Source organism: Juglans regia, chromosome 14, assembly GCF_001411555.2.
Source record: "Juglans regia cultivar Chandler chromosome 14, Walnut 2.0, whole genome shotgun sequence".
In the NCBI taxonomy this organism is placed as follows: Eukaryota; Viridiplantae; Streptophyta; class Magnoliopsida; order Fagales; family Juglandaceae; genus Juglans; species Juglans regia.
In genome coordinates, this window is record NC_049914.1 from 23,292,153 (window position 1) to 23,314,611 (window position 22,459).

The 22,459-nt window shown below is 33.8% G+C and overlaps 2 protein-coding genes across 6 annotated transcripts; one reads left to right on the forward strand and one right to left on the reverse strand.

The window, feature by feature from the left end:
• The first annotated feature begins 8,926 nt into the window (after positions 1-8,926).
• Positions 8,927-11,398, forward strand: LOC109000623 (probable E3 ubiquitin-protein ligase RHC1A). Of its 5 annotated transcripts, none has more exons than XM_035685440.1 (3): positions 8,929-9,058; positions 9,774-9,968; positions 10,051-11,398. In XM_035685440.1, exon 3 carries the CDS (start codon positions 10,120-10,122, stop codon positions 11,083-11,085), a length of 966 nt encoding a protein of 321 aa, XP_035541333.1. In that variant the 5' UTR covers positions 8,929-9,058; positions 9,774-9,968; positions 10,051-10,119; the 3' UTR covers positions 11,086-11,398. The 5 variants fall into 5 exon arrangements, with proteins under 5 accessions (XP_018833119.1, XP_035541333.1, XP_018833121.1 ...); XM_018977576.2 differs by having other exon boundaries at positions 9,774-9,963; XM_018977575.2 differs by having other exon boundaries at positions 9,774-9,958.
• A 1,038-nt stretch (positions 11,399-12,436) lies between these two features.
• Positions 12,437-22,459, reverse strand: LOC109000622 (tyrosine-specific transport protein-like). The gene is made up of 14 exons (XM_018977573.2): positions 22,137-22,459; positions 21,964-22,004; positions 21,568-21,660; positions 21,405-21,479; positions 19,881-19,930; positions 18,744-18,833; positions 18,534-18,590; positions 17,620-17,689; positions 15,552-15,653; positions 15,430-15,482; positions 14,981-15,131; positions 14,778-14,862; positions 13,108-13,236; positions 12,437-12,788 (listed from the first exon to the last, which is right to left on the reverse strand). Exons 1-14 carry the CDS (start codon positions 22,369-22,371, stop codon positions 12,607-12,609), a joined length of 1,413 nt encoding a protein of 470 aa, XP_018833118.2. The 5' UTR covers positions 22,372-22,459; the 3' UTR covers positions 12,437-12,606.

A 22,459-nucleotide genomic window follows, 5' to 3' on the forward strand; every position in this document is an offset into this window, starting at 1 on the left:
TTGCGAGTAGGGTGACCTTATCCCCAGGTTTCAGAGATAACCCATGCAATGCCCACCCGATGACGCTTGAACAAACTTTTGTTGATGCATCCTGGATCACCACCACCCTCTGAGCTGCTTCCATGGAAATGATTTAATCTTTTTTTAAACACTCACTATATACTTAAGGAAAAAGGGTCATGCCCATTTAGGGTACTAGAAATTAATGAAACATGATCATATCAATGCAGAAAGAGGCCGATCGATTGATTTTGTTGAGTTATAAGAAATTCAAATCATGTGAAGAAAATTATAAGCAGAAATATCATGAATAACTCAAAAATCATTGATGACTAACATAAGGTGATTTTAATTAAAGGAACAAAATGACATGGAAAAATCATCATGCATAAGTACTTGCATGCATATATATATATATATATATATATATATAAATATATAGCTCAAATATGTGCCTATAAAGTGTAATGTTTGAACAGGTATAATCGTAATGAACATAGGAATATATAGAAGAGATCAGTGGGTGATGGACTCCAGGATTATTGCACCTTTCGAGAGTTTTTTCAAGCGCATATTCGGATATCCAAAAAGCAATGTGAGAATTGGTTTTAAAGGTTCAAGCTGTTGTCAGAAACAAAGCTCATGAGCATGCATAGTCAGTCCTTGTCATACTACGTACGTAAATAACTAGCCAGTGCATGCAAAAGGACATTGAGTTGGGGGGAAACTCTGATGCTTTCTTTGAGAGTTTCCTATTTGGATTTATTTCAAATAGGAATCCAAACTGCTCCTATATATTATATTGTCGATCACTTCGATCAATTCATTATACATTTTCTATGCAATATTTTAGTTTAAGCTTTTGTCTTGGCAATATGATAATTTTGTATTCACTTTGGAACTTCCTCATTTCAATTTGGTTTTTCTCTTTTTTGTTTTTTTCTGTTTTTTCTTATCTCATGAGATGCATATATGGCGCCTTGTTGTCTATGAAGAAGAACTCGATCAAGCATTATTAATAAAAAAACCCAAATTAAATTATGATTTCCCATGAGGAAGATTCAATATGGCGCCTTATTTTTTATTTAGTTTTAAGGATATATATATATATATATATGTTAGCAACTTTCGATAGGACTAAGATCAGATCAAGGAGTAACATTGGTAAAGATCAAGCTAGCCAACGATAATCGATCGAGGAATTAAAAATGAATTAATTGTGGGGATTGAGAAGCTGATTTAGTGTTTTTGGGGCCGAACTAAATTTTGATCAGGGTCAAACTGAAATTTTGGAAAAATATATGTATGCCTTTTCTAAACAAAAAGTATTTAAAAAAATATACAAATAAAATCTTATATGAAATATAAAGCTTATATTCAAATAATATCAAAATATAAATCTTATATTAGGTAATGGAACTCGAGAAGAAGTGTTTGGAGTTGGCACCTACCAATTGATCAAGATGCAGTTGGGGCGCTTGTTACTTCTTTATGATGTGTTATATGCACCTAGTGTTCAATGTAATCTATTTTAAGTTATTTCTATATTGAAACTTGGTTTTATTTTTCACTTTGATAGTTATCAGCTGGACTTTTATTTGGATAGGCCCTTTGTATGAATATGGTTTTCTTTTGAATGGTATCTTTATGTTGGATTTAGATACTTATTCATTTTCTTTAATGGCTTCAAATGATGATGACGTTGTTTCTAATTCATTAAAATAACATGCTAGACTAGGCCACATAGGAAAAGCTAGAATGACTAAACTAGCTAAATAAGGCCTATTGGGGTCTCTTGCTAATGTAAGCTTACATGTGTGTGAGTCTTGTTTAGCTCGGAAGGCTTGTAGGAAGCTTTTTGAAAAGACTCATAGGGCATCTTGTCCTTTAGAGCTAGTTCATTATGATACTTGTAGACCTATGAACGTGAAAGCACACCAAGACGCCTATTATTTTCTCACATTTATAGACGACTACTCACGTTTTTATTATGTGTATTTGATCTCCCATCGCTTTGAAGCATTGGACTACATCAAGCGCTTTGTGATTAAGGTTGAGAATTAGAAAGAAATAAATTTAAAAATTTTATGAACTGATCGTGGTCGTGAGTATTTGTCTAAAGAATTTGAGAGACTATTTGAGCAAAAGATGATACGTAGGCAATTAACGATTCCTGGTACATCATAACAAAATAGTATTTTAGAAAGGAATAATCATATCTTATTGGAAATAGTTCGATCAATGATGGCGTAAGCTAACCTGCAAATATCATTTTCGGGGGATACTCTTCTAGCTAATGTCTACTTTTTAAACAGTGTGCTTTCTAGGCCTATTCTTTCAACTCCATATGAATTATGGGATGACGCAAAATCAAATTTGGAATATTTGCAGCCTTGTGCTTCCGTGGGTTATGTTCACACCACTTCCCATAAATATGGAAAACTTGACCCCTAAAGCAAATAAACATACATTCATAAGATCTTCAGAGAGCTCAAAGGGCTATGTAATATTTGGTGAACATCAGAACAAAAGAATGACAAAAATAGAGTCGGGTGATGTCATATTTATTGAGAATAGTTTTCCCAATATTGGTGAAGCAAATAAAGATCTTAAACTTTTTTAGTTGCAAAAACTTGATGGAGTTACACAATCTTTTGGCGATGGTGGAGAATTATCACATCCTAAAATCACAAAAGATAGTGAGAGTGACTTACCTCCTAATGAGAGTGTACAACTAGAAAGTGACTCACAAGAGTCTAAAAAAAACTATAAGCAAACGTGAAACTATTCTTTTTTGTCGTTTTTAGAATGAAGGGGAATATTTAATGTCTGCTTCATGTGATCTTGATGATTCTTATGAGGAAGTACTAAGTTCACTTGCTTCAAATAAATTATTGGCCCCTATTAGAGATGAGATGAGTTCTATGGAAAAGAACCAAGTTTGGGAGTTAGTTGATCTTTCACCTAGACGCAAATCGATTGAAAACAAATGGGTTTAAAAATTAATTGACATGCAGATGGATCAATTAACATGTATAAGGCCCGACTCATAGTGAAGAGCTATACCCAAAGAGAGGGTATAGATTATGAGGAAACATTCTCCCATGAGATGAGATTTGTTTCCATTCGCCTCATTCTAACTATAGTTACACATCTAAATTTAGAATTTTTTCAAATGGATGTGAAAATTTTATTTCTCAATGGAGAACTAGATGGGAGATCTATATGGATCAACATGTTGGTTTTAAGGTTGAGGGACAAGAGACAAAGTATGCCAGCTGAAACGTTCCATTTATGATGTTAAACAATCGTTTAGATAATTGTACTTAAAATTTCATGAATTCTTTACTTCAATTGGCTTTAAGATGCTAGAAGAAAACCATTGTGTATATGTCAAACGTAAAGGAAAGAGTTTTCTAAATTTGTCTTTGTACATGGATAACATTTTATTAGCTATAAATGATATGGAAATAATTGTCGCCACAAAAGATTAGTTGTCATCTACTTTTGATATGAATGACATAGGTGAAGCAAATTATGTGTTGGGAGAGTTAAGATTTTAGGGATCGATTTAGAAAACTTCTTGGTTTGTCTCAAGAGACCTACATGCTGAAAATCCTAGAACGATTCTGTATGCACAACTCCAAACTCATAGATACTCCAATTGAGAATAGTTATACATTGAGTCTAGAACATTGCTTTAAGAATGATGAGGGAAATAAAGAAATGTTCAGAGTTCCTTATTTAAGTGCAATTGGAAGTCTGATGTATGCTATGTTGTATACACGACTTGGCATTAATTTTTCAGTTGGATTGGTTAATCTTTTTCAGAGTAATCCAGAACTTGTTCATTAGTAAGCAATTAAAAGGATTTTTCAATACCATTAAGTGACATGCAGATGGATCAATTAACAAGTATAAGGTCCAACTCGTGGCGAATGGCTATACCCAAAGAGAGAGTATAGATTATGAGGAAACATTCTCCCACGTGGTGATATTTGTTTCCATCATTCTAACTATAGTTGCACATCTATATTTAGAATTTTTTCAAATGGATGTGAAAATTACTTTTTTCAATGGAGAACTAAATGAGCATATCTATATAGATCAACCTATTGGTTTTAAGGTTGAGGGATAAGAGCACAAAGTATGCCAGTTGAAACATTCCATTTATGGCCTTAAATAATCGTCTAGATAATGGTACTTATGATTTCATGAATTCTTTACTTCAGTTGGCTTTGAAATGCTAGAAGAAGACCATTATGTATATGTCAAACGTACATAGAAGAGTTTTCTAATTTTGTCTTTGTACATGGATAACATCTTATTAGCTAGAAATGATATGAAGATAATTATCACCACAAAATAGTGGTTGTCATCTATTTTTGAGATGAAGGACATAGGTGAAGCAAATTATGTATTGAGAGAGTTAAGATTTCAAGGAATCGATTTAGAAAGCTTCTTGGTTTGTCTCAAGAGATTTACATGCTGAAGAAAATCCTAGAACGATTCTGTATGCACAACTCCAAACCCATAGACACTCCAATTGAGAAGGGTTATATATTGAGCTTAGAACATTGCTTTAAGAATGATGAGAAAAATAAAGAAATATCCAAAGTTCCTTATTTTCTGATATACGTTATGTTGTGTACACGACTTGACATTAGTTTTTCAGTTGGATTGGTTAGTCTTTTTCAGAATAACCCAGGACTTGTTCATTGGTAAGTAATTAAGAAGATTTTTCGATACCTTTATGGTACAGCTAACCCCGTTCTTTGCTATTAAGGTGGAGACATGACACTTAAGGGTTATAGTAATGTTGACTAGGCTACTGATAAACATGAGCATAAATCCATAATGGGTTACGCATTTATGCTTAGTGGGGGAGATGTTTCTTGGTGTAACAATAAACATTCATGCATTGTTTTGTCCATGATGGAGTTAGAGTATGTTGCTTGCTCAGCAGCTGTTCAAGAGATTGTTTGGTTGAAGAGCTTTTTTCAGCGTCTAGAGGTTACAGCTCTTGCAGATGAAGCTGTCAAGATATACAATAATAGTATAGGGGTTTTGGCATATGTAAAGGTTCTCAAATACCATGGCAGAACCAAATACATAAATATTTTTTTTTCACTACATTTGAGATGTGTGCGCGAGATGAGGTGATCCTACAACATATAATTACTAGCAAAATGGTAACTGATCTTCTTACTAAGACTACTAGTAGAAATGTTTTTCATATTCATGTTAGGAGTTTAGGACTTCATCATGTTAGATATATGTTGATTAAGGATATCTTAGACTTTATTATACATTTGACACTATTAATATTTATTGCATCGATGAGATTATTATATTTATCTCATATTATAAGTTAGTTAATAGTAAGTTGAGACAAACTAATTACTTTGGTGCTAGGAAAACGAGCAAGTAAACATCTTGATGCTTTAGGAGCATTCAAGATAAATTTAAAAAATGTCGCATTAGTTTGGTTACGATGAGACTTACAAGAATTGTATATGAAGTATTTGCACGACTTCATAAAACCTGATTAAAGTGGAATGTGAGATCTTAGACAGATGCTAGATAAGTGACTGTGCTAAGAGACTCAAGTTAGAGCGTTTTTGTGGTGACTAGACTGAAATTCCTACAACATTTGAATGTGACAAGCCCAATTGAGTGAGAGTTTCGTCGTAACATACATTCATATTGTATGAGTCCCTACTCCATTAATATGTGAGCCATAACAGATAAATAAATGATATATTCTTATGTCCTTGAACCTAAAACTATATCATAAGATGAAAACTTGATATTGCTACTTTAGCATGTCTCTTCTTAGAGTCACGAATGATATGATCTCACGGAACATGTCTAGAAAAGCAGTCAAGTCTAATTGAGTTGACATAAGTGTTTAGGGAAGATTGTTTGGATTATTAATTGTTATTTTATGTCTATAGTATGGTTGATTATGTCGTTTTGACTTGATATAATCATAATCATATTATATAATGTGAGATCAATAATTGTTTTGAGTTATAAACTCAAAAAGGATAAGGACCCTTGACCTAGTGATATCAAATAATCTGGAGAATAGGCGAGATGTTATGAGTGATATACTATGTTAGTAAGATGATGATTTAATATAGTACTTCTACCCTTTACATTTTCGTCAGGTCACACACTTCATTTTCTGTATGAGAGATAATTAATTGAAAGGTAATGAAGAAATTCTTAATGGGTATGACACCCACAAGTTGGAAATGTTAATAGTGGGTACCCTTGACCCATGTTGTATCCACATGGGTGGAAAAGTTACAAGCAGTTAATTAACTCCCCACCACTAGCACTTAACTTCAAGAAAGTTAATTAACCACCCATTATAAAACTCTATAAATGAGAATTTTACATACATCAATTATAAGAGTGGAAAAAGTGAACGTACAAAAATAGCTTTCATCTCTCTACAATTTCCTAGAACAATCATCTAGAGCTCTTAATCTAAAATGTGAAATTATTTTAGGAGACTCTAGTAGCCTCCTAATTAGCGATATCGAGATGCAATTATAATAAAGTGACGTGGGCCATAAGACGAGCAAAAATTTGGACTTGTGAGAATTTTGCTTCACTTGAAGTAATTCGAATTAACATTATTTAACAATGAGAAATAAAAAGATAAGCATTTGATTATCCTTAGTCATCATGTCTATTGAACGATTTTCAAATGGAAGCCGGCTTTGTTGCCATGTATAGGGTTGAGTTGCGCTCGAAGATCTCGAGCCATTTTGGCACTACCAACTCTTTTTTTCCTGTCAAATGACTTAATCATAATTTGGCTTCACAAATCACAAGTCAAGATCAATGTTAACTCATTTTTTCTTGAACATTCTAGTATTAAATTGTATGTTTGACCAATTTTATGCCATCACTTTCTTTACATTATTATGATAAGATTCTCTCAATGCAAAATGTTATAGCTGGAATTTAATATAAGTAAACTCATAAATTAACGTAGTTTGAGATAGGACATCAGATTATAAAGTTATTTTTATTATAAAACAGATCTAACGTATCACAAAAAATTACGTCAGTTTGTAAATTTATTTTTAAAAAATCACTATAACTAAGCTTTAGGACCTCCTAATCCAATCCATTGGCTTGTAGCTTGAATAATGAATTGGAAAATGCTACATGCCCTGCTGGGGGCTCCTGCTGGGAGCTCCTGTTGGGCTGTAGCATTTTTTTTTTATCTATTTTTTTTAGTTTTTTTTATATAGATATTTTAAATAATTTTAAATATTTTAAAAAATAAAATAAAAATTATAATATTATTAAAAAATACTTTCTTAATCACGAAATAGAATAAAAATAATATTTATTCTACTTTGTGATTAAGGAAGTATTTTTTAATGATTTTCTTTTTACTTTCTGATTAAGAAAATGTTTTTTAATGATATTTTAAATTTATTTTATTTTTTAAAAATATTTAAAAGTGTAAAAAAAATCTATATAAAAAATAAATTAAAAAAATACACATAGAAAAGTATATGCTAAGCTCAACGGGAGCCCCCAGCGGAGGCTGTAGCATGTCCATTTTAAATATTTTAAAAAAATCATAATATTATTAAAAAATACTTTCTTAATCACGAAGTAAAATAAAAAATTATTTTTTATTTTACTTCGTGATTAAGAAAGTATTTTTTAATATATATTTTTTTACTTTCTAATTAAGAAAATATTTTTTTAATAATATTTTAAATTTATTTTATTTTTTTAAAATATTAAATAATCTATATAAAAATTTATTTAAATAAAATATATATAAAATAATACTACAGCGGGAGCTCCCCCCCTGGGCTGTAGCATCACCCTAATGAATTACTTAAAAGTCTATTTTTTATGAAAATTATTATTATTTTTCAATAATGGACGAAGGTGATAAGACTGAGTAGGTGAAGGGGACAGTAATATTATTTTAAGACTGAGCCAAGAATCGGACAAAGATGGACTCCTTTATCATAAGGGTATAAAAAAAGTATTTTAATAAAATACGAAAGAAAGAAATTTTGAAAAAAAAAATTCATGAATCCCCCATAAACGAGGAAAGAATTAAAGTTTTAAAAAGACATCAGTAATATTATTTTAAAATAAATGTTACAGTCACATAGAGATCTCATAAAAATAAATAGATAAACTGACATGATTTTATATGATTTTTTATATCTATTTTATAATAAAAATAATTTTATAGGACAATGATATCTTTACACATTCTTTACTATTTTTTTACTATCTATTTTTTTTTCTTTTTACTATTTGAATCTGGATTAAAAATTTTAAAATATAACATTCTTGCATCATCTAAAATTAAATAAATTAAATCAACTAATGTAATCATGTAAATTAATTCAAAATAAATTTAATTTTATAAAAATTGACTCAAATAGTAAAAGAATGTCAATTTTTATATAATGCAAAGTATGGTGAAATTTTTTGGAATGTCCCTAGCATCATTGGTAAGATACTTATCCCACCAATTCCTTAAAACTCCGGTAAAACCTTGAGTTACTTTGAATGTTCGAACAGTCGAACAAACCTATAGTATATCTAAATCCCAGGTTCATCCGAACAAATTGTTCGTTTCCAATTTTATAATCTGAGGCATAAAGATATCATTATCCAATTTTATAATCTGATATACTCTATTAAACAATGTCATTTTGTAAATTTGTTTTTATATAATTTTTGTGTGACTAAATTATTTGTATTATTTTAAACTTTCATTTAGAATGAAAAAAAAAGCATATAATATAAATCTGTGAATTTTTCCTTATCATTTTTAATTAGGTAAGAACTTATTTTTTAATTTTTGGTGGGAGCAAGAGATTCTCGTTGTAACTACTAATACTGTGTAAAATATTCGTCGTAAATGTTACAGAAAGAGACAACCAAGACTCGGTCCTCCTTTCTTTCTTTCTCTTATCACTAATCTTTGTTTGGGCTTACAGAAAACCCATCTGGCATTGAAATCTTCTCATTCACTTTTCTCATTCGTTCTCTGGTGAGTGCCTTTTTCATCTCTTCGCTCTGTAGAAATGCAATTTTACTTTGGGAATTTATGGCGGTAGTTTCATTTGATGGTTGAGAATCATATTTATACTCTTTTTTTTTTTCTTTTTTTCTTTTTTTTTGTATTTATGCAGTCTGTTTGGCGATAGTTTTGTCTCGGAATTGGTTTCGTTTGTGTTAGATTTTCTTTTTACTGCGTGTCTGAGTATTTTGTGGCGGAGTTTTAAATCAGGGTACCTTATTTATTTGGTTTCTGGTGAGAAATGAAACTGTTTATTATTATTATAATAATTATTATTATTTTGTGGTAGAGATGTTGATGAAAATGGTAATATCTGCGATATGACTGAAATTGGTGTTCAATTTCTTTCCGTGTATTTTTTTTTTTTTTTGGGGGGGGGGGGGGGGGGGGGTGGCGGCGTTTTAATCTCCTTTTGTAAATAATTTATGCTGATTTATGCGCTTTAATACGATGCTGAAGTGTTGGATGGATGTAATCGAATTAAGTAGCAGTTTTTCTTGAATGGGATCATTTGCGTTTTGTTTTCTGTTTTTTTTTTTTTTTTTCCTTCGGTTCTGCTCAATATTGTATATTAAGATCATGTATTATGCAAGCTCGTTAGCTTTTACCGTGTTGGGAATTTGCTTAAGTTGCGATCTAAGCAATTGATATTTCACTTAGTTATTTATTTTTGCTGTATTGCCAGTGAGCTCTGACTCAAATGGTGCTTTATCTCCAGCCTAAATGGGTGGAGGGTCATGGGTTCAAGACCTGACCACAAATATAAACCAAATTGGTATTTTCATCAATGACTTTATTGTTCTTGCTCTGATATTTCTGGCCTGGTATGGAAGTGGAGCAATGGTTGTGGCTCGTGACATAAAGACTTCAGTTTGGTTTGGTTTGGTTTCTGTTAGTTTTCAATTTACATTACCATTTTTTTTCTGTTTGTTAATAGGTTGTTGTTGATCTTCTATTGTTAGGGTGGAGAAGTAACAGCTATTGAGGCGTGAAGTTTAAGGATTTGTGTTACAATTCAATAGAAAGGAGAGATGTCAAGTACTATACACACACACTGGTGCTACCCATGCAGGCAGCGAGTCAGGCCTGTAGAGCGAGAAATTGTTTGCCCCTACTGTAATGGAGGCTTTATTGAAGAACTTCCTGAGAATGAGGAATTGGTGCCAGAAGATTTCTTTATACCTAACTCAGAAGACCATTCCCATCAAACACCTGCAGAAGATCAAATGATGGACCTTCTGTATTCTCTGATGATGCAGAGGGATCCTAACCCAAGAATTGATCCTGTGGAGGTTTTTGATGCTATTGTAAGGCAGAGGATGGGTGGAAGAAATCCTAACATCAATGTTAGAGTGGTTTTAAATCATAGTCCTGGTTCAGCCTTCTCTAACGGCAGTCCAAGAAGTGGACCAAGGGATGTTGATAATGGTGACTACTTTACTGACCGAGGTTTGCAAGAATTAATTGAACAGATTTCTATGAATGATCGACAGGGTCCACCCCCAGCACCTCGTTCTTTAATTGATGCAATGCCCACTATCAAGATTACACAAGCACATATGCATACTGACTCACAATGTCCTGTCTGTCAGGATAGATTTGAGTTGGGCATTGAAGCAAGAGAGATGCCATGTAAACATATATATCACTCTGATTGTATAGTTCCTTGGTTGGTTCAGCACAACTCATGTCCTGTTTGCCGCCTTGAGATGCCTACTCAAGGGACTGATACTGATAGTGCTCGAGGTAATCAAAGTAGTGGTGGAGAGAACAGCGGGGGCAGCAGCAGTAGAAGCAGAGACTATGGCAGGTCTGGTGGTGTTACTCTGAATAGTCTGCAGAATCAGGGTAGGAGGAATCCGTGGTATGTTATGTGGCCTTTCCGCCCATCAAGTTCAAACACCCATCATCATGCTGAATATAGAGGAAGCCGCACCTCATCCACTCGTGAACAGAATAATGAGATGAGTTACTCTGGATGGCCTTTTGAGTATTAAGGCTTCATTTGCTTTCATTGTCAAGTTCACTTGGCATACCAATCAAAGCTAGTAAATGGAGTGGGTGAATTACATCTGGTTTTAGAGTTTGGTTTATATCAAACTTTTTGCAAGGTGCTTGCAGTTTGATTACGTTTCACTATTTTGTATACGACAATGTGCTAGGTGAGAGTAGAACTGGTTTGAATAATTCAATCTGTTATTGAAAAGTAATGTACAACTTCCATAGGTACTTCTTGGCATCTAATATTTGCAAATTGAATTATGTGCTTCCTAGCATCTCTTTTATAAAGGATGGCAGGTTTATGATTTCCTTGCGTTGGAAAGTCTGCTTCATTCATCTGTTCTTACCTTATCTAGTATAGCTTGCACATTTTTGGTTCATGGAAAGTTTTTTTCACATATTTATAGTTTTCAAATATAAAAAGTAATGCTACATACATTCGTAGAGTGCGCAAGTGCCGTGCAGTCGTTTTAAAAAAAAGTAAGATTTATTATTAAAAAATTAATTTTTTTTCATATGGATTTCGTATTTATTCACTTTTTTCAAAGTGATTGCGCGACGCTTGCATACTCACAATTGTAATTTTCTTTTCTCATATAAAAATAGGTGAAAATAGGCATATTGGCTCAAAATTTCTCACTCTTCTTGAGGAAGATCAGCCCCTGGGCACTCAAGGGAGCTTTTCGTGAATGAGTACATAAAAGGTTTGGATGTATGGAAGTTCAGTTTTAGACATAGCTAATGAGTTCGAGCTTATTTGGCATCTTCCTTTCCCTTTAATATACAGATGAGGTGCAGTTTTAGGGGCAAGGACTAAGGAGACTGTTGAATACAGAATACCAACTCATCCTCCAAAGGAAAGGGATGTAGGGCATATAAGACAGACGAATATCTGGTTTCTCTATCCTAATATCAGACGTCCACCCTCTCCAAATCCTAGTAAAATTTCCTGAATATATCTGGGTTCTTCAAATCAACGAAGGTCATTCCCAAAATTCATTTTCAATGTTGCTTCCTTCAACATTATCTCTTGATGGACCTGGGCGGAAAAATCGTTTCTTTTCTGGAGGATTAAAACAGTGGCACTCTTGAGATCATCCTCCAATGAACTCAAGACTGTAAGGTAGAAACTCAGGTGATAAGGATGAAGGAACTCCAACAGGAGTAAAAAGTTGACACACCACTTATCCCTATGGAACAGTTCCTCCAAAACCTTGAACATTTTCATGCTCAGGGCTGTGAGACTCGTGAGATCAAAAAACAAGATTTTAGAAGAACTAAGGGATGAACTTGTTCCATAAGATAACTTGATCGAATAAATAATGATAATACAAAGTACAAACACTACTTTTGCATCATATAGTTATTGTCCACAGAGAACTTTTGGAGAAATTAAACAGTAGTTTTTTAAATAAAAAAAAGTTACATAATGTTGAGTTAATACAAATAATCAAAGCAATAGGATGTATGATGCAAGGATCTTAGTTTGCATAAGCATGGAAAACAAAATCATATACTTAAGGGTGCCCAAAGTTCTCAAATATTTCCGAGAAAATGACACATCCTGCCCCTCCAATGATGAGCGAAAGAGTTAGCCTTCCTCCTGGAACCAGCTGTGGCAGTTTTACAGCTGGGGATGAACTTGAGTACCTTTCTGACCAGGACATTGCAGCAGGGAGAACTCCGAACAGTACCAATACTAACAAAAACAGGGAATGGGAAACAGCCTAGCCATGTCAGGTCAAATTTAAAATTCTCAAATGCTTAAAAAAAATAAATTAATTTAAATAAATAAACTAAACTGAAACTTGCTTTATCCCTCGACTTTTTGTTTCCTTCATCATTGATATCTGTTTGTGCTATTCCTGCTTGAAAGGGATAATTGTCTAGCTGTTTTGCTAGGTGAAGCTACTACAGGTATGATGCTTTAAGCATGTTCTAACCCAACAATACACTTAATTGGTTCAAATTCATAATATACGAGAATTAAAGCAAAAAAAAAAAAAACACAGTAGTACCTCCATATGTTCCTGCAAAATCCAAGGCTTTGAAAAATATTTCTGGGTCTAGCAATGACAGTGCCAAAGGAGGAATCAATGTTAAGAGGTATGGTAGAGGCTGGTTCTGTCCAGTTGGGAGTTTCAGCACTGAACGGTCGCCAAATGAAAAGGTTCAGATATTAGGAAACAAAAATAGATCATATAGATACATAGTCTAGATTCGGATTTAATAAACAATGAAATTGAACGCCCATAAAATAAATGCATGTGATATGTTGGAATGCTTCACATTGCAGGATTAACTAACACAGGCTTCCATACGTGTAAGAAAAGAAAAAGAAAAAAAAGAGCTTTCACATGTTTATTCACTTCCAAACCTTTCTAAGCTGTGAGGGAATGGAATGATAGTGAATTTATATCACAATATAAGGGACGCCCTTAAAAAGAGCACTGAAAAGCCCATAGAAAAGCCAGTTTGGTAACACAGGGTTTCCAATGATTTCCTCATACCGATCCCATACCTTATATGACATCATCACTTGGCTGTGCTGTAATGGCATGTTATATTAGGTCATGTAAACCTTTTAGCTAATCTTTTGAGCAATTTTCAAATTATGACATATATCTATATATATATACCCTATAAATCAACAGAGGTATAATGTAGAGGACTTCTGGAGAGATTTTGCAACCGATAGCACAAGTGTGCTTTTGAGTCTTTGTCTTAAGTTCAGTGTATGGTTGAAAGCATACTGAAAAGAACTTGAAATGCGCATTAATATAAGAAGTGCAGAAGAGGTTCACCAGTTTTAGGGTCTCTAGGATGAATGCTAGTGATTTTTTTAATGGGCGAATGCAAGTGAAATGGTTGCTTTTATCATAGATGATCATGAAAGACATCTGTAAATTTCTACGAAAATTTTTCCATTGCCTGGAGCTGTGGTCCATTACAGGTCGGATCATCTTGAATGAATAATCTGGAAGGGTATATGAATTCGCATGTATAGATATATATCAGCAGACAGCAGGCTCCCCACATAATTTTTCATGACAAAAATTATCCTTGTATATTGCTCATTTAAAAGTTTAATATGAATAAGCTTTTGTAATTCAAATAAAGAAGATCATTTTCCTTCGTATATTAACAACCTTTTTTTATAAGTACTGATCTCAATGTCTTCACCCATGCAGTGGTCACTATCTCAATTTTGTTGGCATTATAAACAAAATCAACACAAATTGAATCTTAACTTTTATTTCCATCCTAGCTTTGCCATTCAAGTTTCAGCTCAGAGCTCATCCTAAAGACTCCTAAAATGTGAACACTGGAAGGGAAAGGGAGGGGAGAAAGACGAATATTTAGATTAGGCTATGATTCTCACTAAAGCTAGATAGTAACTATAAAAATATGGGGTACTCTGGTCCAATAAATGAGGAGTATACTAAGTTCCCTTAGTCTGATGCATGTTTGTAGGACCTTAATTAGGCGCAAAAACTATCTTTCTAATGATGATTGGCGTGATAGCAAAAACAAGAAGGGGTTTCCACTGTCAACAACTACTTCCTCACTGAATACAAGATAAGTGATTCTTTGACTGAGAGTTAGGAAGCAATAAACCTATAATACATTAACATGAAATGGATATGATCTTCATTTAATCAGAAGGGAAGTGCAGCAGCTGACTTACAGTCTGCAAGAAAGTCAGCCAGACCCAAAACGAATCCAATATAAGATGTAGCAATTGCAAGAAGTGAGAACACTTGAATAATAGGCTGCAGATCATATAAATGGAAAAAGAGAGAGAGAGAGAGAGACGTTATCATCACTTCACTTGCATGCCACTTTTGAGTTTCGATAAAAATAAATTTAAATATTTCATGTTTTACTTACTCCAACAACTCCAGTGGTAGATTGCAGTTGTTGTAATGGGTCCATAATTTTACCAGAGCCCATTTCAAGATTTGGAATGCTTCCCAGAACAACAGCATTCCAGACAAGAAATAAGACAAGGGGTATAGCTGTGCCTAGAACTATGGCAGTCCTGCAAGATAACAAGTTGGTGATGTACAAAGCATATTAAGTTTTGAACAGACATGTCAAAATAGAGATGACAAACATTTTATCTAGATCCTATCAGGGAGGAAACTTTTCAGAGAAGTTAAAATAGCTCTTATAAACAACCTCTTCTAAATTTTGGATATTACTGAGAATAATAAGTACTAAAAGCAAATGAGGAAGCCAAGCTAAATAGAGGACACTCAAGTTAGTCAAGTTACACTTCTGAAAAACTTGATAAAAATATCTGACATCCAGACTGTAGTTAATGATAAGATTTTCACCTTACTTTTGATAGGTTTCCTTCAAGATTCGTACACACAACAGGTACTACATTCTGCACAAAGCAGATACAAACTGTCACAACCACTTCAGTGCTGAACTACTGCAGGTTTGGTTCAGTTACCTGGTAAACAAATGAAAGAGTAATTATGGGTATACTCATAGGAACTGCATCAAAGTTGGCTTGCAGAAGGGCATCCCACTGTAGGTTCCCGCTTGCAACAGCCTGAAAAAGAGAAATTAATTTCTGCTCAATCCAATATGTACAAAAGTATATTCACCACTTGAATACATCATCTATGAGGGATATCTGTACAAAGAAATTCTATGGAAGATACGCAAAAAAACAGAAGAGTAAACAAATGATAGAGACACCGAGGAAAAATGCACAAATGTGAGAGACAAGGCAACAGAGATTGTTATTTGTCCCTTAATCTAAATTGAAAATCCTACCCCTTTTGAGTTCAAAATTGTAATTCCTTAATATAATAGTGCAGATTGTGCAATAACAAAATACAGTTTCCTGAGTCTTATTCCCATCCAGAAGCCCATATATTAATTTGAAGATTTTTAACTTGACAAATGCATCTAAATCATCCTTACTACCCTCACATACATTGAATCAAGTATCGCTGATTCCAATGAGGTCTATTTGGTTGTCTAACAGAATTAGAATGAGCCTATTATATTTTTGTCAAGGATCGAACAGACAAATCCATCATTTTTAATCCGACTGTTTAAGATAAAAAATGATTAACCATTATGAAAAGTCAGAAAATTACTTATTCAAATTCATAAAATTGCCCAGATTCCATCTGTGAATGACTCTTGGTCTTGAACACCATAACAATATTGGTCTTAATTGATAAAACATGATTTTGGACCTTTTCTGCTTAGTCAGTTTCAATTAGGACCTCAGAGCAAGATAACTTCAAAATCATGAAAAGGTTGGGATCACGAATCCAACTTGGTAACATTTTATAGATTCTAATGTAATACCAACAGTCTTATTAATTTGACTTTCCACAGTGTGGTCATCAACTGAATGAAAGCAAGCTCGAGATGGAAATCCTCTAAGAAAAAGCTCAACAATGGTGAAGTTGTTTCAAAAATTGAAAAAACTTCATGCAAGATATTGCAGATTCTTGAGAACCAGATAGGTAGAAATTGAAATTTGAAATTGGCAGTTTAGGGAAGGTTGTAGGAGAATTATAACCGGCCAGTGAACTGCCACAAAAAATCCCGCATCAAAACCACATCCATTGGCCCAATTCACCAATATTCTCAATCAACATCCATAATTGTTAAGATCAACCTCCACAGTCATTGCCTTCGCAATCCCAGCTCCATCAGCATCACCTTTGAATTGATTCGCATCCTCAAACTACCCATTTCACTGCCTTATTCACCTAAACATTCTAAACATCTTTGAACCATAAAACTATGATCTAGTCTCCCTAAAAATCCTTAATCTTCTTCCAAAGATTTCATCACCCAAACAACTCAAAGATTTGGTGAACATTGCAAAGTGTCACAACCATCAACCCTCAGATTTATCTTCCTTTGCTCTTTTTTATCCTTATAATATTATGAATATTAGTAATTGGTGTTGACTAGTATAGAACAAGTTGATATGGGTGAATTTAAAAGAAAATGGCTGCGTATTGAAGTGGGAGTATGAAAGTAATTGCGGGCCAGGATGCAATGGCAGCAAGTCTGTGCAGGTCTTTGTCAGAATTAATGCACTTGAGTGAGTCAACTCAAATCATGTTGTCGAGGTGAGGTGCACTCAGTATATCTTGATTATTTGCATCTGGTTCTTACATCCTCTTTCATTAATCAACTTATCTCCAAATTAGTTTTTGCCATCCCCAATCAACAGAATATTTACTTCATCTTCAATTTCCATCCAATCACTTTAATGTCCATTTGGATTCCATAAAACAGATGAAATATGTACCAGCTATCATTTTCAAAGAAGTTTCAAAATGAATATTATAAATTATCAATGTGACTGATGCCAGTTCATCTTAGTTTCATAAAATGATTATCAGAGAGGATTAGCATTTTTAATTAGTTGGATATTAATTTCCATTCACAAAACATTTTAGGCAAAGATGAAAAGTGAGAATCCAAGAGACATCTGAGATTCTGAAATCATATACAAGCAGTTCATAAAGAAAGAGAATTACCACAAGAGCTGCAAAAGAAGCGATGAGTCCAAACACAAGAATTCCATTAACAGCACCAATAAAGCGCTGGCTACAATTTAAGATAATTTTTTAATCAACTACCACCCTCATAGAAAAGGGAAAAAAAAAAAGAATTTAGAGGCTTAAATATCCTTGAATCAACACTAGTTACCAGGTTGAGAATTCCTTTATTTATTGGTGGTTTGGCATTGAAGTTCAAAATTGTAAAGATGCTATAGTAGTTTACTATCACTGCTGCTGTTCTACATCACAAACTAAACCAAGTTTTCTATCCAATTAAAGGATTTATCAGTGTAATAAAAACGATGATAGTTTGGAGGTGCAAAATGTAATTTCATCATTCCAAAGGGGAATTTTATTCTGTTGTATTCTAGTTTTTGTATATCCTACGAGTATGGATATATACTTTCAACTCATGGCCCTACTCTCTACTTTGTTCCTAGCAGGGAGGAAGCACCATTTGAGACAAAGCTCATTTCATTCTACTTTCATATTTATTTTTATCTTTAAAACATTTTCAATGAAATTATTGGTCTGATCTTTGACCCACTGGTTCAAGCACACCAACCCAGACCTTAACCTGCATAATGTCTGATCCAGGTTTAATAACAAAATAGAACCCATGAAAGTTTTGCAATTACCTTGTCAAGACGAGTTACCTAGCTATACATGATTTGATTTATATGGAAGTCTCCCTATTCAAAAGCCAAAGAGCTCATCCTTTGACCTGTGAGTAAATTATATGGATTCATAATATAGCATATTATACTCCATCGACAAGCCACAGATTTTCATTGCCAAGCCACGAATGATTTGACTAAACCCTAGCTTAAATCTTTCAACTTAAAGAAGAAATTGATATACCAAGACAATAGCAAGAAACAGGAACTAACCTTCCGAAGTAACATATGCATCCAAAAATCAATGAAAACAAAGTTGCACTTTCCCATCTGCAACCATAATGCTGCTATCAACACCTAAGAAACATACTAAGTGTACCGAAATCTTAAACATAAAACAGCCACTCACAGTACAACAGATGTGAACGGCACAAAACAGAGACTACACTTGGGAACACAGAAAGATAGGGAGATGGTTCATACAATGGAATCCCTAGAAAATTCGTCAAAATATCTGAGGAACGAGCCACGTATGCCACAAGAAGAGCATAATGTATAAATATGTAAGACCAACTGCAAAACAGCAAAAACTACTATAAAAATTTAAGAAAACAGTGCACATGAATAGTGTTACAGATTCATATCCAGATAGATAGATGATGGAAAGGAAGGGGAAATTGCTTATGTCAATCAACACTTCCAAGAGGAAAAAAGAGCTGCTTAAAGAGGGAAAAAATGAAAAAAAATTAAACTTTCTTCCTAATATTGATCAACCTTAGTAGTTAAAACATAACATTCTCCTTTCTTTGCTAAATTAAGTTCAGTTCAACATTTTAAGGATATAGTGACATGGCTCGAGTACCTTAGTAGTTAATTATTATGTACATTTTACTGCCTTGGAGTTCAAAGCAAATTTCAATTTAGTTTTTACAGATCTAATTTTTTATAGGTATTTTACATATCTAATTTAAACCATTAAGAACCCAAATATTTTAAACTATAGCTATCACATCCAATGAAAATTCAGATGTAAATTAAATTTTCAAAGTCCAATAGCAAGGCTCTCTGTAAGACCTTTTTAGATATATATTAGGTGACATGATAGCAATCCAACATTCATGAGTGGTAATATGATTTTAGACTACTCCAGACTTGTGTCACAAAGAGGAATTGAATTATTCTACCACAATCTGCAGGCTTCATCCACTATACCATAGCTGAGAAGAATCCATGACCATCAGAAGCTTAACGTTGTTGGTGAAGGTTTATAGCTAACAGTTACTAAATTTTAGTTTTAAATGGTTTGGAGGGTGCTAATTTATCCCTATATATGCACCAGTTTTTGGTCAATTTCATCAGTATCAAATTTATTTCCTCACATAAAACTTAGTTTGCATGAATAAGCTTTTGTGGAAAAGAAAAACCTATACTGATAAGATTTTATTAAGATGCCTGCATTGACATGTGAAGCTACCAAAAAAGAACTAGAAGAAAAGTAGCTGATATAAAAAAAATCACATGGCTTCTAACATTTTACATTTGCCTCAGTGATTTGCATGGTGGTGTACGATAATTAGGCATGTATGTGTATTGAAAGTTCAAAGGATACATATAAGCTACCAAGCAATTTGAACTCCTGCTGTTCCAAGAGTTCTCCTGGCCATTGATACCTGAAATCATTCATAAGATGAATAGATGATGTTAATCTTTTAAAATCAGCCACCATAATTTGCTCTTGGCAAAAGGAAAATACAGACACACACACATATATTAACTATGTAAGATTTTGTTAAAGTATTAATACAGTTAAAACTTCTGCTATCTACACAGGAACACGGCAAACAGCAAGGTGCCGGCGCACATGTACTTCTGGTCATGTTCAATTCGTCATCCTTAAACATTTGGATATCACATTGAAACCTACATAGTTGAAGTTCTGCTCTTGAAGATGAAGCCAAAAATAGGTGAATCCTTCTCTGAGTAAGACTCATCGCATAAAGTACGCTTCACTATTTGAATAATTCATACTCCAAAGATAACCATCATTTTGGTAAATTTGGAAATAATAGGTCATGATCAACAATGCTAGAGCCATTCTTAATTTTTTTTCTGACTTTTAGGAAGTACTAAGTGCTTGTTTGGTTCTGTCCTCTGGAAGCACTGGCATTTTCTCAAAGCAATGGGAACAGAAGTGAGGTGGAAAACACTTCAGGAAGTGTGATTCCCGAAGCTGATCTCCAAACATTGTCTTGAAGTCGCTATTTCTGTTTTTACAGTTTCTGGTTGAATGAGCACAAAAATACTAAAAAAAGTGTTCCTGAATTCTTGTATTGAAAAATCGTTCTCTCTGAAGACAACCAAACAGGGTCTAAGATATTACTGTATTCAAATATTGAAGCAAAGAAATCTCAAACCAAAAAGGGAAAATATCTTCTTGACCTCCCACCTCCTCCTTCACTGACTAAATTTGAAAAGGGTAGGTTCATCTACTCATTGGTCCTCTAAATACTAATCCTATGATATAAAAATAATAATGCATAATGCCAGTGCCAGTTTCATGGCTACCATATATTCTTGAGTGGCACCAGCTTAGTTAACTTGTGACAAAATGTTTGAGTCGGGGAACATTAAACAAGAGTAGGTAGAGAATTACAGTAAAATGTTAAAGATTGTGGAAAAAAAAATCTATTGTTTCACATAAAATAACCTAAAATATATAATACATCTGGGGAGCAGAAGTCGAGCCAGACACAATTATCCAGGAAGATTTTGACAATTACTGAACTATTAAGTGTAATTTGAGAAATGATACTTGCAGTTGTAAATGTGCAAGCACCATGCAATCACTTTAAAAAAAGTGAATAATATGAGACCAACATGAAAAAAAATTAATTTTTTAATAGTGGACCTACTCTTTTTCAAAGCGACTGCATGGTGCTTGCGCACTCCACGACTGCATGTATCATTACTCGTGTAATTTACCCATAATCATCCGCCTATATGCTCTAATTAGATAAGAACAGATGTGCACAGATTAGCTATAAACTGCCAAGTCTCCGTGTATATATCTGTTTGTTTTCCCTTGATAAAAAGTAAAGTCTGGTAGTTGAGTCCGGGAAATCTTGTTAAAAAGACAGAACTTACTAATGATACACCACCAGAACCCAGTTCACACATAGTGTTGACATTTACTTCAGCTAGGAGCAGCCCTGTCACAACCTGCATTGATTAAATTTCTCACTTCCCTCTTTCAAAAATGTGTGTGTGTGTGTGTGAGAGAGAGAGAGAGAGAGAGAGAGAGAGTTACCATAAAAACCCAACAAAGAATGCACGTAACTGTAGAGGCTAGAAATCCAGATTCTTGTGTCACCGAAGGAATTGCAAGGATTCCCGCACCCACCTAATGATATTTGATAGCGTTCAACGGGGATCACATTAAACCTTACTAATATACAAATATGGTAGAAATGAACATCAAAACAAGTGAAAAAGAATCAGTACTACGAGTACCAAACAAATTATAGACCAAGAATAACATAATTCAAACAAAAAAGGGCTCTTATTCTTCTGAAAAATTAGCAATTTAATGAATTAAATTATTTAAGCTAGGTTCATTAATTCAATTCCTACTGAGTACAATCTATGTATAAAGCTGTACATATTCCACGAAGTATTTCCTAATTCATTGATAGAAAAGCGATACCGTGGTGCCCGCAACCAGGACAATTGCACTCGATAGGCTTCCTGATAAATACAAGAAAAACTAAAGTTACACAAAAAGTGACTGCAGTTTGAATTGTAGAACAAGAGCAGAAAAAAATCACTATATTAGGAGTGCATTAAATTTGAAAAGGAAGAAAAAAGTAATGGAGGAACCAGGTTCTCTCTTCAATGTGGCTTGGTTGAGGTTGGAGAAGAGCCGCTCGAACTCAAACACTTCATTCTCCTTCTGGGTAGGCTCGGATGGAGATGACCTCCGGGAGCAGAATGTCTGGAAGGCTGTTCTTCGGTGGCGTTGAAGTTGAGAGTTATGGTGAGTGTGCAACAATTGTTTTCTCGAAGGGATCAAAAGAAGGGTCGGAACTTGAAAACAAGCACTAGACAATGCCATTTCCAAGTTCCCAACTTTGCCTGCCCGGAATAACCGGAACAGTATGTAACTATGGTTTCCTTCCTTGTCTGTTGTCTCCACCGGATAA